This window comes from Phalacrocorax aristotelis, chromosome 13 (genome assembly GCF_949628215.1).
Source record: "Phalacrocorax aristotelis chromosome 13, bGulAri2.1, whole genome shotgun sequence".
NCBI classification, from domain to species: Eukaryota; Metazoa; Chordata; class Aves; order Suliformes; family Phalacrocoracidae; genus Phalacrocorax; species Phalacrocorax aristotelis.
Window position 1 is genome coordinate 6,864,151 of NC_134288.1, and position 16,039 is coordinate 6,880,189.

Below are 16,039 nucleotides of genomic sequence, written 5' to 3' on the forward strand. Positions count from 1 at the left end.
CATGGGCGCTCCCCTGCTGGCTCTGTCTGGGGCAGGGAGCTGGGGAGGATTTAATCTGTAATTTTGCCTGTGGCACAGCAGGGTCAGGGCTGAGCATCCTGCATTTTACATGGAGAATTTCCATATCCCGTTGACTCACTGTGCAAACAGGAGTGGGCATGAAATTTGCTGCATCCCATTTTACATCCCACCGCTGCTGTGCCTGGTCCTCACCTGCCCTGGTGCCACACGCCAGTACAGCTTCCCTGCCCCATAATCGGGATTGTGTTTGGCAGTGAGGGAAACTGAGGCAGCGGTGACATGACCAGCGGAGAGGGCAAAATTTAGGTTGAAACGTGATCTTGTGCATCATGAGCCCATGGACGGGGCCTGACAGCCAAGGGCGGGCTGCAAACCCCACTGGACGCAGCCCCATCCCCCTTGATATCTTACAGGATTCAGGGGTTGGAAATTGAAACCAGGTGAATTCAGGATATTAAAAAAGCATGTGCTCCTGTAGTAACATCAGGGAGCGGGGACAGGGAACCTGGAGCTGCAGCGGTTTTCCTATCAGGTGCTGGTTTGTAATCCAGAGGGATCTTGCAATGCCTGGAAGGGGCAGGAGGAGGCGGGGTGGGAGGCAGCCCTGGCTGCGGGCACGGCTTTGCCCAGCTCCTCGGCTGGCAGGCGCCGTGCCAGCATCCGCAGTGGCTCTGCGGCCCCAGGCGGGTCTGCTTTCCATCCCCGGCAAAAAACCGCCTTGCACTGCTCTGTGTCTGCTAACACCACCCCGGGGTGGGAGGTAGCTCGGCACCACGTTCCCTGCGGGTTTTCCAGATCCTGCTCCCGGCAGGACAAGGGGAAGCTCTTCCTCGATGGTGATTTTCTGAGCCCATGGGCTGGTTTCTCACTTACCCACCCCAGACAGCACAGAACAGATGGCACAAATAAATGAGCCAGAGTGGTGCATCTCTCCTGGGGGTTGCAAGATGCTGTGTACCGCTCGCTTCAATGAGGATCGGGCACTTCCTCTCAATGTAGAGTCCCTGGGGTGGGAGAGGGATGCATCCATTCCCGGACACTGGTGTCAGAGGGAGGCTGGGAGGCTGGGCTGTGGGGAACCCCTGCACTCACCCCTAGGATGGCCTTAGCATTTTGTTTCCCTGGATTTTGTTCCCCAGCCCTTGAGCAAGGCCGGGGGCTGTCCTTAAGCCGGAGGTCACCTGGCTGTTCGCCTGCTGCCTGTTCCTGGGCGGAGGATGCAGCTGCTCCATGAATCCCACGGGATACCGGGGGTCAGCGCCCCACGCTGTGGGGGCTCTGCAGGTGCTGGGGCCAGCGCAGAGGGAAAAACCCCTTCTCTCAGCACAGCCCATGCCCTCCGCAGCCATATGATGAACATGATCCGGGGAATTTCTTCAAAAGCAAAACACGCCTGACCCGCTGTGGACCAAAGCCCAGGCAAGGTAGAGTGGGATGGGATCACAGGAATAGGATGGAAGTTCCGCTTCCCTGAGGGGCTGGGGGTGCTTGCCCGCAGCCTGGCCGGTACAGGAGCCAGGACCACCGAACAAGGCTGGCAGGTGGCAGACAAACAAAAATGGTTTTGCATGCTGTCATATTAAACTGTGAAATTCCTCGGCATGCAGCATCGTGGACACGGAGAGTTAATGCAAGGCTAAAAAGTGACTAGTCAAACTCAAAGAAGGAAAAATATCCATTGCAGACACTTCATTGCAAACCACCACCTCCAGGCCCTGGCCACCCAGGGCTCCAGGGCCAGGGAGATGCCGTGATGGGTGCTCTCCAGCAGCACGAACAAGCAGCATTTGGGAGTGAGAGGGTTACCTTTTTTGTTTCTTTGATGGCCACACTCCCTTCTCAGGTTTTGCCCTCAAAAACAAGGGTGTGCCCATAATGCTCAACTATTTTAAGACCACTGGGAGCCGGCTGCTTCCTGCCGGTCCCGAGCAAGGCGGTTACACAAGCAAGGAGCGACTTTCCCATCGGGAGCGGCCGTGGCTCAGCCCACAGGGCGCAGGGCAGAGGTCCCACACCCATGGCTGCGGGCTCACCTGGCCGCCTCGGGGCTCCCACCGGCAGGCTCCTGGCAGCTCTGCCTTAGCTGAGCGGGTCCCCAGAGTCCTGTCACCCCTTACGGTGCTGTCATACGCTGGTCATTTTTACAAGGGCAGATTTTCATTCTTATCCCAGCGCATTTGTCCTTGCCTTTTTAATGCCCCAACATCAGGTAGGACCCTCAGCAACTGTGAACCTTGTGGGGCTGCGTGTGTGTGCGCTTGTGTGCGTCCCTTGGAAGGCAGGTGCAGCAGTGAGGCAGAGGGAGCCGCTCGCGTTTGGGGTGCACTCGGCAATGGGTGCCTCCCTGCGCAGATGATGCCCCTTCCAGATCCATCCATGAGCTGAAGGGTGAGACAAGAGCTGCTTGGCCACATGCTGCCTTGCCGTGGGCCTGCATACATGGACGTGCATATGTGTGTTGTATCCATACACATATATACATATACCTATACATCTGTGTATCAGGGTACATCCCCTCCAACCTCTCCCTGTGGGAAATCCCCTCCTGCACTGCTCTCCTGCAGCAGGGCCGTGCTCGCCCTTGGGCAGGCTGGCTGCGGGCCAGCATCCCCTACTGGGGTGGGCAATGCACCCGCCACCGCACCTCGGTGTTTGCACCGGACCTGGGACTTGGCCCCCAGCCCAGGGCAGCCCGAGCACACAGCCCACCCTGGGGTGCCCTGATGGGGAGGATGGCTCCAGGCAGGGAGGAAGACCAGCAGAGCAGAAAGGGAAATTGCAGGCTTTAACCACATGAATGGAGCAAACCACCCTGAAATGCTTCCCAATTCAACTGCTCATCCCCTGGCTAACCCTGCTTTTGTGTGGTCTCCTGCTGGGCTCTAGCGGGGCTGGAGAGCCTCCCATGACCCCCAGCTCCCTCCACATCCCCCGGGGATGGGATGCCACTGGCCACTCTGCAAACCCCGTCCTGGTTTGCCTGCCAGCACAGGTCCAGCTGTGATTTACGGGGAGGAAGCTGCGGCAGTTGCAGGCCTGGCTCTGGCAAGGAGCTGTGCTACGGTGCCAGCCGCAGCCAGAGAGAGGGGACTGTCCCTAGGAAAAGCCACCCTGCTTGGCCTGTCCCAGCACAGCAGGGCTGGGGATGTCCCTGGGAGGGCAAGGAAAGGAGAGCAGCTCCCAGGGGCAGCTGCTGGCCTGGCCCGTGCCCTGCTCACACCCGAGCCCCTGCGTGCGCCCGCTGGCCATGCACAGTGCCCACAGTGGACACGAGAGGCGGTGGGGCAGCGGTGGGAGCCTTGGGGAGGGGCTGAGCCCCTAGGCCCCAAGGCTGTGCACCAGGGGTGACGGCCCCCGGGGTGCAGCGCTGGTGGATGTGGCGCCCCCTGGGACCCCCACACGTGCCGCGGCACGAGGCGTGTTGCACACGGAGGACCCCCACGCAAAATGTGCTGTGGGGGTGGCAGGGCCCCATTGCACCCTGCACTGTGGGGTGCGTGGCGCACCGGGGGACCTATGTGTGCCATGCAGGGTATCCCCAGGAGTGCAGTGGGGTATGTCGCCCTGGGACCCCACACGAGCTGTAGGGATGCTGCTGCACACCCCCCCCCCCCCCCCCCCACGACGTGCCACACCGCGGGGGGTGCGCGCTGGCACCACGAAAACCCCACAGTCGGCAAAGCCCGAGGTGCGTGATGCTGCGGGGCACCCCAGGCAGGCCGTGGGGTGGGGTGGATGGTTGGGGGGGGGGATGTATAGGGGTGCGCGATCTCCGCGGACCCCACTCGGGCCCCGTGCGCGCTCGCGGCGCCTCCCGTGTCCGCGTCCCCCCCGCTGCGAGGGGCCGCGCTCCGCCCCGCGCCACCGCCCCCCCCTCCCTTCCCTCCCCTCCTCCTTCCTCGCTCCTCCTCCTCCTCCTCCTCCCCCCCCGCCCCCCCCCGCGGCCGGGCACGGGGCGCGGCGGGCGGCGCTGAGCGCGGCGGCGGCGGCGGCGGCGCTCCGGGCGCTCCCGCTCCCCTTTGTTCACGGCGCTGATGGCGGCCGGGCCGGGCGGCGGCCCCGGGGCGCCCAGCGAGGCGGAGGTAGCGCACCTCTGCCGCAGCCTCGAGGTGGGCACCGTCATGACCCTCTTTTACTCTAAAAAGTCGCAAAGACCCGAACGGAAAACTTTCCAGGTGAAGCTGGAAACGCGGCAGGTCACCTGGAGCCGCGGCTCCGAGAAGATCGAGGGGGCCGGTGAGTGCGGGGGGACGGGGGGACGGCCGGGAAACCGGGGCGGGAGGGGAGGAAAAGGGCTCCGGGGCGATGGGTGCGGGGCGGCCCCGGCAGGAGCCGTCCGGGGAGCCGCCGTTCGCCCGCTCGGAAAGCGGCGTGAGGCTCGGTGAGGAGGAGGAAGGGGGGAAACAGCTCCCTCCCCCCCCCCCAAAGGCCAGCCTGCGTGTGCCCGGCATCTCCCGGGGGGGGGCGGAGAAGGTGTCCGGTTTCCCCACCCGGGCCGGCTCCCGCCGCACGGTGACCGGTACCGCCATGGCCGCCCCCCGCGCCGCCCCCCAACTTTCTGCATCCCTCTCCGGCGTCAGACTTCCCCTGGGATGAAGTTGGTTCCTCTTCCTTGGCTAACAGCACCTAAAAGCCGTAAGGAGCCTCAGAAGGAGGCGGGATTAGTTTAAGCCCTTTTAGGGCTGCATCTCGGAGCAGGAGATGAGACGAAACGGCAAGAGCAAAAAGCAGAAAAAAAACAATCCAAAATATTGCAATGCAATTCTGCCCTCGTCCCCTCTCCCCGTTGCGCATCTGCCCCAGGGTGATGGCACAGTGTGAGGTGGAGCACGGTCAGCCTGGGCCCGGCTCCGGCAAACCCCGTCTGCAGCAGCGGGCGCAGGTACGGGCAGAGCAGCCTGCTGGCTTCGCCTTCCCACGCGTGATGTGGACCTCTAGCACGAGGGGAAAAGATTTGTAAGAGATGTCAGTGTAAAACCACAAAGATGGGTGGGAAGGGGGAGAGAGCAGGGAGGCCCCACACTGGGAAACTTTTAACTGTGGCGTTGGTTTCCTAGGTTACTGCTGTTTCTCTTAAATCACCTTTCCCGCCCCCACACGCACCAGCACAAGGACAGTGTCTCTGTTCGATGCTGGAGGCGAGGAAGAGGGGATGCGCGCAAAGGCGATGTGACGGAAGTCCTGGCGCTGGCTTTGGCGCGGCGGCGCGTTGGCGCTGGCCTTCCCCGCACTGAGGGATGCAACCGGGGTGCAGCGTGGCTGTGGAGGGGTTGTCGTTCCTCCTGGCAAGTGCTGCTGGCCCAGAGTGGAAAAGTTGGATGCTGTTAGTATTGCCAGGGAGCTCAGGTGGAGAAAGGAGGCGGAGGTGATGGTTAGGTCTCTGTGGCAGGGCCACAAAATGCTTGTGCTTCCAGTTTGGAGCTTTGGTTTGCTGTAAGACCCTTGGAGTCCTCTAGCTTCTGCCCAGCAGCATCTCCAGGCAGATCTGGAAGGAGCCTTGGGCTCCGTTAGCTTCACTGGGATGTGAAGCTCCCCTGTGCGGCGCCCTGTTGGCCCTGGGTTGAAGCTGTGCTTAAACTCAGCACAGCTGAGTTTGTTTTGCTGGCGAGGCACTGGTTTCTGACAGCGTCTACAGACTGCGTGGGTCCATGGTGGGACGGAGGTCCCCACTGATGTCTACATGGGCGATCGTTTCTGTGGGCGGACCTAAGCACGTGCTGCAGCCCTTGTAAGGCTGGGACCTGAACTTCAGGGAAATTTAGAAAGCTTTAACTTTTGTACCAAAACCATGGTGGTAACAACGATGATAATGTTGTGGCTGCCGGGACTTCTTGTGCTGTGTGGACAGCCCAGAGCAGATCAGTAAAAGCAGAGAGCGTGTCACAGGGACCGAGATGATCACATTAAAAAAATAATAAAATCCACAGGTTTCTAGCAAAAGAAAAACAAGAGTTGGGGAACACGGGACAGCCAGGTCCCTCGTGTTCCTTTAAACGTAGCAGTGGAAATTTCTTGGGGTTCCTCTGCTGTGCCACAGGTGAGTCGTCTGCCTGGTGGCCACGGGCTGTGTGCTCCCCGTCATGTGCCTCCCAACACACGTGATGATGTCCCGCAGTGCGTGTAACCCTCCCGAGAGGCAAGATGGGCCATGCTGGGGAGAGAGGGCATTAGCCTGAACAGCTGCTGTATCTTCAGCCGTATCTCTCTGATGCCAGATGCGTTCACCATGGCTTCCTCCTTACACCCGAGTATCTCGCCCTACCCTCAGTCCCCTCCTCTGGTGTCACCCAGCAGCCGGAGCAGCACCCATCCGCTCAGCCCTCTTCCTTCGCAGGGCTGAGAAGTAGAGCTTTGCTTTAACGCTTCCTGGACAGAAGCGTGGGAGCTTCAGGTGGAAATATCGGCTTGTGTACACAAATAGTGACTGTGTATCTAGGCAGGCGAGGCAAAGCCACTTGATCAATGGCCAGCAATTCTAGGTTGTTGGCCAACTTCCCTATTTTTATCTGCATGTGCTTTCTGGGTGGAAAAAGGGTGCCTGTGAAAACCCAGGTGTGTGACAGCTCCGCTTCACATGGCAAATACACTGATGTATTCCCCTCCTGGCTCATCTGCCCCTTGAAGACAGGCCTTTACTGGCTCAGTGTTCACATGGCTGTGGTGAGAACCAGAGGGGGAAGTGACCTGGAGTCAAGCTAATCACTGTCCGTGCAGGGTAGTTTTAACCATGAGCAATGTCTGAGCCACTTCTCCCCACAAAGATAAGCCATCCTGGTGTGGGGAGCCAGGAGGTTGGGGCTGGCAGGAAGATTGGGGTTTGGTTTTTGTGGCAGTACTGATTTGGCTCTAACTTGCCATATGAGTGAGGCCATGAGCAGAGGAGAGCAGCCAGCTGTGAGATGTTCCTTCACATGGAACAGCATCTCCACTGGGCAACGTCTGGGGGTCCACAGGTAAAAGACTGCTGTGTTCGTGGGTTGTTAATGAATATTCTTGTGTTTCTTGAGATATGGAGACCAGCATGGAGCTTCAGAACCCCCTGGACACGAGTTAGTTGTCTAAGTAGGAATGATCCTGGGTTTTTATCTATTTCAGAATGAGTGAGTATCCATGGTATGTCACATATGGAGGGCTTAGGTTCAGGGCATGTCTGTGTAGATGGCCCTGTCTTGGAGACTTATCTGTTTCCCCGAACACCCCAGCATGGGGGATCTGTGCTCCTTTCTTTGCACTTGGTGGGTTTTGCAGAAACAAGATGTGTATTTGTCCCAGTGAAGGGTGGGCAGTGCTGGGGAACCTGGCTCCATTACTAACCCCGTTGGGAAGAGCACGGACCCCATGGCTGCAGCTTGGGAAGCCTCCTTCATGGCAGGCAGTGCATGAGAGGACAGAGCGCCAGCAGGCTCGTCTCCACGTGGCCTCAGGCACGTGGGCTAAAGCTGAGGTGTGCTGGGAGGAGAGGGCTGCTGGGCACAGTCACAGTCATCGTTCCTTGGCATGGGGCTGCTCGTTTCAGAGCTTCAGCATCACTGTGGGTGGTGTCGTGGAGCTGCTGCCTCCCCAGGATCTGTGGGTGCTTGCCTGTCAGTACTTCTGATCTCTTCTGAACTCTGGGTGGTTGCAATAGTCAACCAGTTGTTTGCCTTCACCTTCATGAAAAGCTCCGTTTTGGTGGCGCTTGGCTTTCTGGTGCATGCTGACTTGGAGCTGACAGGGGACACCCCACCACTGGAGAGGAGGACGCCTGGAGGAAGGTCCAGGGAAACCCCCATGCTCTGTGCCTTTGGTGCCTCAGCAGTGGTGTGCTGTCGGCCTGACAGCTTCTCCCTGACCGAATGGGTGTGTGGCTGCCAGCCCCGCTGCTTGTGCTCAGAGGTGCTGGGACATCTTTTGTTTCAAGTTACTTACTGAAGCGAGTGGAATCTGAGCTGGCCTCTGGAAGCAGCTTTTGGCACGCAAGGACAAAGTCCTTAGTGTTGAACAGCATCTCTTAACAGCAGGGAGATTGGACCAGAGGGGTGCTGACCGGGGAGTGGTTTGTGTTTGGTGGATTGGGCAGCGTCACCACACGTGCTATAGACGTACAGGCAACCAGCCGGCTTTGCTGGCCGCCGCCAAACTGCTCAGCCTTGCCTTCCCCCTGCCCGTGAGCCGGGAGGTGCTGGGGCCGTGCTACGCTGGTGCCGAGAGGAGCAGGGAGCCCTTGCTGGTGTGACAGACCTCTTCTTCGTCCCCTTGCTTTGTAACCCTTGTGTAGCGCTTTGTGAGCGTTGCATAAAGAGTGACCTTGTGTGTCAATTGTCAGCGTGTGCGTCCCCCCACTCCTCCCCTCCGTGAGCAGCTCTGACTCGGCAGTGGGCAGAGCAGGAGCTCCAGCCAGCTGGGCTCCCAGATGAAGAACCTCTTCTGTTGGAAAGGAACCATCTCCTGCTCTTTGTTAGGCTCTTCAGCTCGCCCCAGAGCGCCCTGGCTCTCACTGAGCAGAATCGGCTGAGGCATGGGGAGGGGGGGGCCAACTTGTCTGTGCGGGAAGCCTTTTGCTTTGAGAAGCACTCACCTCCTCCTCCTCCTGTACTTTTTCAAAACTCAAGCTGTGCAAAATGCAGTCCTGGTTGGGGAGGGGGGGGGGAGTAATTTTTTTCAATTAATATTTGCTTTTATCCAAAAGGGTTTCAGCCAGCTCTAATTACCAATGCATTGCTTTCTTGCTAATCAACTCTGCAGAGGGCCTGGCTGTTACGATAGGAAGAGCTCTAATAATTTTCTATTCTTTTTGTTAATCACCCAAAGCAAAGTAGAGCTAATCCCTCAAGTCATTTGTTTTATGCATATTTTTTTAAACTTCCTGTGTTACGCAATTCTTCTTTTAATATAAAAGGGTCATTATAACTTTCATAACTCCACATGCTGGGGGGTTATAACTTTACAAAATTCATAACTCCACATGCTGGGGGGTTATAGGCCAGCTCCTAATTGATCTGTTTGCCTTGAAACACGTCAGAAAATTCAGAGAGTTTGCTCAGAGAGCGAGCTGAAAATTTGGAGCAGATGTTTGTTTTATAGAGGAGAGGGAGGGGGGGAACCACCTCGAAAGAAACCCTGGTTGCATTCTTGCTTTCAGTGAAATGAGCTCAGTCCCGTGGAGGTGGAGAAAAGCCATTGCCTGTGTAAAAGAAAAGGCAGGAACTGTAAAATATTAATACAAAGTGACTCTGAAGGGTGGCTTGTACTCACCTCATCCTTTCCAAATACCTGCCTCTTTCGTTAGTCCACTGAGGCACAGCTTTTTTTGTGTGTGTTTTGTTGGGTTTTTTTGTGTTTGTTTTTTTTTTTTTTTTAATTTTATTTTTTTGAGGCCACCTGAACAAGCTGAGGGGCTTGGAGCTCTTGAGAAGGGAGCAAGCCAGAAATAACTGTCAAGGATAAACAGACTTCAGAGTCGGATCCTCCTGGGATGCAGGGTGGCTCCTGCACTGGCAGGTCCCCTCCTGCTCCACCACCCCATGGCCGCAGGATGCGGCCCCTCGCGGCACGCAGGGGCTGGGAGGAGGGGAGCTTGCTCCCGAGGTGCCTCGAGCAGGGGCTGCAAGAATTGCTCGTGTGGGAAGGTGGGAGTGTGGCTTGTGACCATCATAATAGTTAAAGCTGCTCCTGCTGAAGCTTTGCTATGGATGTTTCTTGAGTGAAGGGGTGTTTTGTGTTGTTACCTGTCCCCTTCCTGCTCACTGGGATATTTGTGTTAAACTGGGGAAGACGAATGAGCTCTACTCTGCCTTCACCTCCAAACTGAAACAGCCTCTTTCCCTCGCTTCACATCCCTTTGTCATCTCCTTCCTCTTCTCAGTAGCACCTTCCAGGAGGAACAGGTTAGAAGATCCCTGCTCATGCAGTAGTAAGGCATGTCACAAATTACCTCCTCCTTTGATCTCTCAAAAGCTTCTCTGCAACCCAGAGAGCAGCTAGAGGTTGGCCAGCTGGGAGACCTGTGCTCCACTGTGGTACCTGCACCCACATTGTCCATCCATCTAGTTCCTTTGTTTGCCAGCCAACCTCGTGGAAGGTATTGGCTTATGGGTTTTAAGCTCACTAAAACGTGCTGGAGAGGTTTTGCGTAGTGTCGGACTGATTATTTCTCAGCTACGCCAAGGGCCTGAGTGCTCCAGGTTTTTCAGGGCAGAAGCGATGCGGTTTGGCTTTCTCCCTGCCTGCAGGCAGCCGTGTTGGCTGGACACCATGTGTGGCGAGAGGAGCGTCTGAGTAAGCTGGATCTGAACATCTGGCTTTGCGGAGGAGCACCTCGCGTGCTCGGTGCCGTCACCACCCATCTCCAGGGGCAGTTTTGTCATGGGATTTCATACAGGACTTCTAATGTGCCTCATCTCCAGGCTGAGCTAGCAGTTGCACAACCCAATCTGTGACCTTTTTACTGCTCTCTGTTTTAGCTCCCGCGCCTGCACTGCGGGGGTAGTCGTTCTTATCAGCGAAGCGTTTGCTCAGCTCGGTTATCTAATCACGGTGGTGTGCACTGCAAAGATCCCGAAGACGTGCCGGCTGTTAGCAATGCCCATCGCCTGTCTCTGCACCAGCAGGCGTGTGACCCTCTGCATGTCTTGCAGACTGCAGATGGAGGAGAGGAGGCTTCCCTGCAGACTCAGCAGGAGTCTAGGGGTGAGTCCATGCTAAAGTCCCTGTCCCTGAGCGGTGCTAAGGTCCCTGTCCCCAGGCCTTGCGTATGGTAGAGCAGGCTTGACCTCCAAGTTGCCCCGGGGGTGCAACCTTCGTTTAATTTTTGTGATCCTGGGAACTCGGGCACTGCCCTTTGGCCGGAACCTTCCCCTCCAGAGAGCGTGGGGACTGTTGTCCTTTCAGAAGTGACCCAAGTGACACTGCTGCACCATGATGGGTAGTCTGGCTGGGATGTAAAACTTGCTAATGCTTGGGATGGAGCAGGAGCTCTGTGAGTGCAAGTGCTCAGCTGAGACTGCATTAGAGTTTTGGCTATATCACACAAGCTCTGCTTGTGTCCTGCCCTGATCAACTCCAGCAGCTTGGCCTGAGGATGATAACTTCTGAAGCTGCTGGAAGTGGAGCATGTTTGATTGTGTGTCCATCTCCTCCATCTCTACCAAAGTGGGATGCCGCTGGGGTCGGTGTTCCAAACAGGTTGTGCTGAGCGTCTCATCCAGGCCATGAAACCGGCTGGCAGGAGCTGTGCGACTTCTTCCAGATCAGCCCGCTGTCGAGCATGGTGATCCTCAGTCCTGCATGGCTGTAGAAATACAGCAGGACCACGCTGCTGGTGGGCTGTAGCTCGTTAGATGAAGAGGCCAACAGCAATGGTCTCTACTAAATGGCAGGTCAACCGAAAGCTGGGCTGGTCGTTTGGGCTCAGAGGTCCGTGACTGCTTCTCGGAGCTGGGTGGCCTTGCTGGGGCTGCAGCGAGCCCCCTGTGCTGTGTCCCCATTCCTGAACTGTTGTGGGTTTGGTAGGACCTGGTGTAAAGCACATGAGGAAGGAGGGGTGCGGGGAGCCCAGGAAGAGCTTGCAGCATGTGGTGAGGAGGTGTCGGGCTTCAGTCACAAAAACCATATGCAGCTCTCAGTTTAAACCATTGTTGTACAATGAAAGGCAATGTTTTAAGTCAGTGGAGACTTCTCCTTCTTTCCTAGTGTGCTCTGAGGTTTAAGGGCAGTAGAAATGAGAAATCAGTGGAGCTTAAATTTTAAAGTCCTTACAATGCTTTTGAAAAGTTACTCCCCCACATCCTCTCTTCTTCCCCTTGGCCAAACAGGCTCAGAGAGCGGATGGTGGAAGATGATGCTGCAACACAGCAACTGGAAGTATACCTATCTAGAGAAGGATGAAGGAAGAAAGGTTGTGTGTTGAACAGATACCTGCAGCTCTATGGAGAAAATTATTTGGTACCTGACAGCCAGGGATGCTCACAGAAACCTGTGACCATCCCAGCAAACATGGACCCGTGAGGCTTGTCAGCTCACTTGGTCACGGCGTTTGCTACTGCTGGCTCTCTCCTGCCAATATTGTGTACGAGATCAGTTTAATATCTAACACATCCTCTGCGCAGTGACTGTATCCTGCCATGGACGGGGGTGGGTGGGTGATCTCATGGCTTTTCCTCTGCTCTGACGTCCCTGCTCCTCTGTTCCGCCGAGCACGGTTTCTCTACCAGAGGTGTTGTGTCAGACAGGGGTGGGAGGGTGTCTCCCAGATTGGGGAGAGTCCTCAGGAGGGGGACACAGTGACAACAGCCATTCCCAGAGGGACTCTGCAGTGCTGGAGAAAGCTTTCCTCCAGAATGGTTATAATCTTTAAGTCTGAGGATTTTTATGCTGCGCAAACAGCTGTTTTACATGGGAGAAGCTTTTTGATGTTGATTCAAATGAGAAACTTCCTAATTTCTGAGAATTTTTTGCCTTTCTGAAAATCCCCCAGCACTTGGAGCTGCAGGCAGAGCTGTCTGCTTCTGTCCGATGGCTGTGCCGGGCTCATCCCCCCTGTCACAGTTCTCCCTGTCTCTGGGCAACTTGTTACCTCTTGATATGTCCCCATCACATATCAAACACCTTGATACATCGGGTGGCAGGAGGATGGATGATTGTGGAGCACCCTGAGCACCCAAAAGGGCAAGAGTTGGCACCTCTAGCAGAAGCTGGCAACTCTGAATCTGTAGAAGTCAGCAGAGCTTTACAACGCTGACAGCTCATACTCTTAAAGTCTCTGTGATTTTTTTCAAACTGCTTTTCAGCTCAACCTCTGCTGCCTGTGTGGTCTGGTGGCTCTTCAGCTCAATTTGGAGCTGGGGGTCCTGAACTGGGCTGGCTGGAGAGCTGCGGAAAGCCTTCCAGAGTCTGGAACAGACCTCTCCCTTGCTTTCCCCTGCAGCTTATACCTTCTGTTTGCAAATGCTTGTGGTTCTTGAGGTTGTGGTCAGTCGTGTCTCCTTGTGCTGTTAGTATGGTGTCCTGATGCACGCCTGCCTGCCCGCAGACAGGCAAACCCTCATCGTTGTTTTAAAATTGTCCTGGTGAAGGTCGTGGTCCAGCACATGGAGCTTCCATAAACGGAACGCTTTGCTGAGCTGACTTTGTCTGCTGGCCTTGAGGATGAAATGGCTAACAGCCACAGCAGAAGGGGCAGGACTGTGTGTTATGGGTTGTTTTTTTTCTCCCCCATCCATTATAAATGCATTTATTTTCTTTTTCTTGGAATATGACTTTTTTTTTTTCTGCCTTGACAAACTGAAATCATCACACCCAGAGCGTGCTGCCTTGTATTTGCAGCTCAGCCTCTCTGCCCACCGCTGGCCTTTACCTGTACGGTGGGGGGACGGGTGCTGCCTTCCTGCCCATGGCCCTTGGGGGAGCAACCACAGGGTAAATTGTTCTCTGGGACTGAGGTTGCCTCGGGTTGCCTTTTCCCTCGAGCTTCAACACCCATCACGCGGGAGCTGGATGTGGTCACCGTGCTGCGGCCCGTCCTGCTGCGCTGCAGGGATCGTGGCACCTGGGAGGTGGGTGCGGGAGGCCTGCTCTTGACAGCATGCGGGGGTGCTGTGGCTGCTCTGCTGCCTACTGACCCTGTGAGCTGCTCCAGTACGGCAGTGTCCTGCTCTCCATCTCTGCTGGAGCTCCCCCGATTCGCTCTGCAGTGTGCCTTACTCCTTTCCTCTGGGATTGTGCTGAGCAGGGCCCCGTCCTGCTCCATTTGAGCATCTATCTGCGCTAGGGCCAGACCAGCCAGGGTTGGAAATAGTTGTCACTGAGAGGGGACATCAAGGAAGACTGTTGCGGCAGGCTGTGCCTCGCGGGAACGCTGGGTAGAGCAGCTGCTTGAGAGTCCCTTTCCTGTTTACTTGCTCCCAGAAGGGCCAGGTGATATGGTGATTAAAGGGCATCCCTCCTGCGTGTGCCGGTGCGTCCCTCATCCCTCGCCCTCTCTAGGGGGTGTTCCCACATGTGCAGTTCCCAGCCTGTAAGCCAGGTCAGAGAACGGGTGGCTGCGGGCAGGGGCTTGGCTGTGTTGGGATCACAGGGTGTCCAAGAGGACTTTAACCCCCTTAGCACCCTCTTCTGTAAATCTGCGCCCCATAAATCTGCTTTCCAGCTGGTGGAGAGGTGGGGTAGGGGCTGGCTCTGTTTGCTGAGCATTCAGGTGCTGCCTGACATGGTCCTTATTGGCACAGGCGGAGGGCAAGGCACTCGTGCTGCCGGGCTGCACCGGAGCAGACGCAGAGGCTGCTGCCTCGTCTCTCCAAGCAGCCGTGCTCAGGTACCTCTGCCAGCGCCTGTCCTACAGGCGTCACTCAACCACCTCTGGATCCTCTGGCCAGGATCCTGGGGTACTTTGGTTATACTCCTCTCCTTTGAGCCTGCAGTCCTTGTCCTGCTAATCCTTGCCAGCTCACAGCCCTCCTCAACTTCAGAGGACCAAAAAGCTGTCCTGGGTCGCTGAGCAGTGCTGGGCTTCCCACGCTTGCTGGGTAGCAGGGAGTTGGCTCTGCTGGGATATAACTTGGCTCTACATCCCAGCAAAGCAGCAGAAATTGTTCTATTTTTTTTTTGTCTCCCTTCTTTGGTGTCTCATATGTCATTTAATGTGTTGTGACATCCTGTTCTCAAGGTCTTGCTGCTGGTTGGAGTATGGTCCCCGTAATCCCCAGCAGCTCAGGTTCTGGGGCATGTCATGAGAAGGCCTAAGGGCATGAAGTTTTGGAGCATTGGCACATCAAGTTTGGTATGAACCATGCAGCAGGTTGGTGTGCAAGCAGTAGGAGGTCTCCAGTTCTGGGGACCAAATAAATCCCAGGTGAGGTCAAAAAGAAACCCAAGTGGTAGAGGAGCCTGGTGTGAAGACCATCAGCAAGAGCTCCTGCCTCTCCTACGTAAACTGAAGATAATGTCTCTTGCTAGGGTGGTGTGTGGCTTAGGTAGTATCTGCTCAGTGTCTGGAGATCTTCAGTTGGATGGTGCTGTAAGAAGATGCCATTGACTAGTTATCAACCATACTCTTGCCTTGGCGATGGAAGGTGAAGCCCACACCATCAGTGCTCCCATCATGGTTAGTGCAGATAGAGCAAAACTGGTGAAAAGGGAAGAGGAGGTTCATTGTTTCCATTTTCAACCACTTTGAGCAGGTTTGATTTCACCAGCAGCTGCTCTAGTAACTCTGCCTTTTTCTCTGGTTCACAGTGCAGTGGGTGGAAGGGGATTGCATGGGGAGTCTGAGGAAGAGGAGGAGGTGCCTCAGCTACTCGCTGCGTGGTGGAGACACTGCAGCCCTGTGGGGCCTGTCCCACAGATAATGGCACGCAGGGAGAACTGGGGGGGGGCACACATCTGGAAAACACATCTGTGCTTTAGTGAATACTCAGTCCTTGCTCTCTCAAAACAGCTTTTGAGTTGAGCATGGTGGGGGGAGAGGTCAGGCTGTTCTGGTGACCTCAAATGGCTCAGCAGTAGATGGGATCTGTCTTATTATTCTCTTCCCAACTTTACCCTGACGCTGAAGAACTCAAGCCCTGGTAGGGACAGGAACAAGCCATCTCCCTGCTGCCCACTGAATGTCCTGGTCGGCAGTCATCTTTGCAGTTAAATCACTGTCATGGAAACTTGATTGCATCGGCTGCTGGGATGGATGAAAACTGAGTCATGGCATCTGAACACCACTGGCGTTTGCCACCAGTGTGACAAATCTTTTCTGTCCTTCAGTTTTCACTCCTCGCCTTTGTGCCCTGTCCTGGGGACAGTGTGTGGTCACTCTTGTGTCCATTTGCTTTGTGGTAGGGCATGACTCCCTGGGCGTGAAAGAGTCAAGGCGGCACCTATGTTGGGTGCCAAAATCCCCAAAGAGCTCCAAGGAGAACTTGCTGCTGTTGGACACCCAGGTACTCAGATCCGCCTCTGCCAGGGCTTCCTCACTGGCCCTGCCAAGCTCCCGGCTGTTGTGCTGTGAGCTGTGCCTTCGACTTGCCTCAGGAACTGCTGGATTGCCGTGTCT

The 16,039-nt window shown here is 56.1% G+C and overlaps 1 protein-coding gene across 4 annotated transcripts in view; it reads left to right on the forward strand.

Moving 5' to 3' along the window:
* The first annotated feature begins 3,963 nt into the window (after nt 1-3,963).
* PLCG1 (phospholipase C gamma 1) overlaps nt 3,964-16,039 on the forward strand; it is a 50,542-nt gene continuing 38,466 nt past the window's right edge. For all 4 annotated transcript variants that reach the window (XM_075108817.1, XM_075108819.1, XM_075108818.1 and 1 more), the window contains exon 1: nt 3,964-4,257. In XM_075108817.1, the coding sequence (XP_074964918.1) occupies nt 4,056-4,257 (202 nt within the window). In that variant the 5' untranslated portion in view covers nt 3,964-4,055. The remainder of the gene's footprint in view (nt 4,258-16,039) is intronic.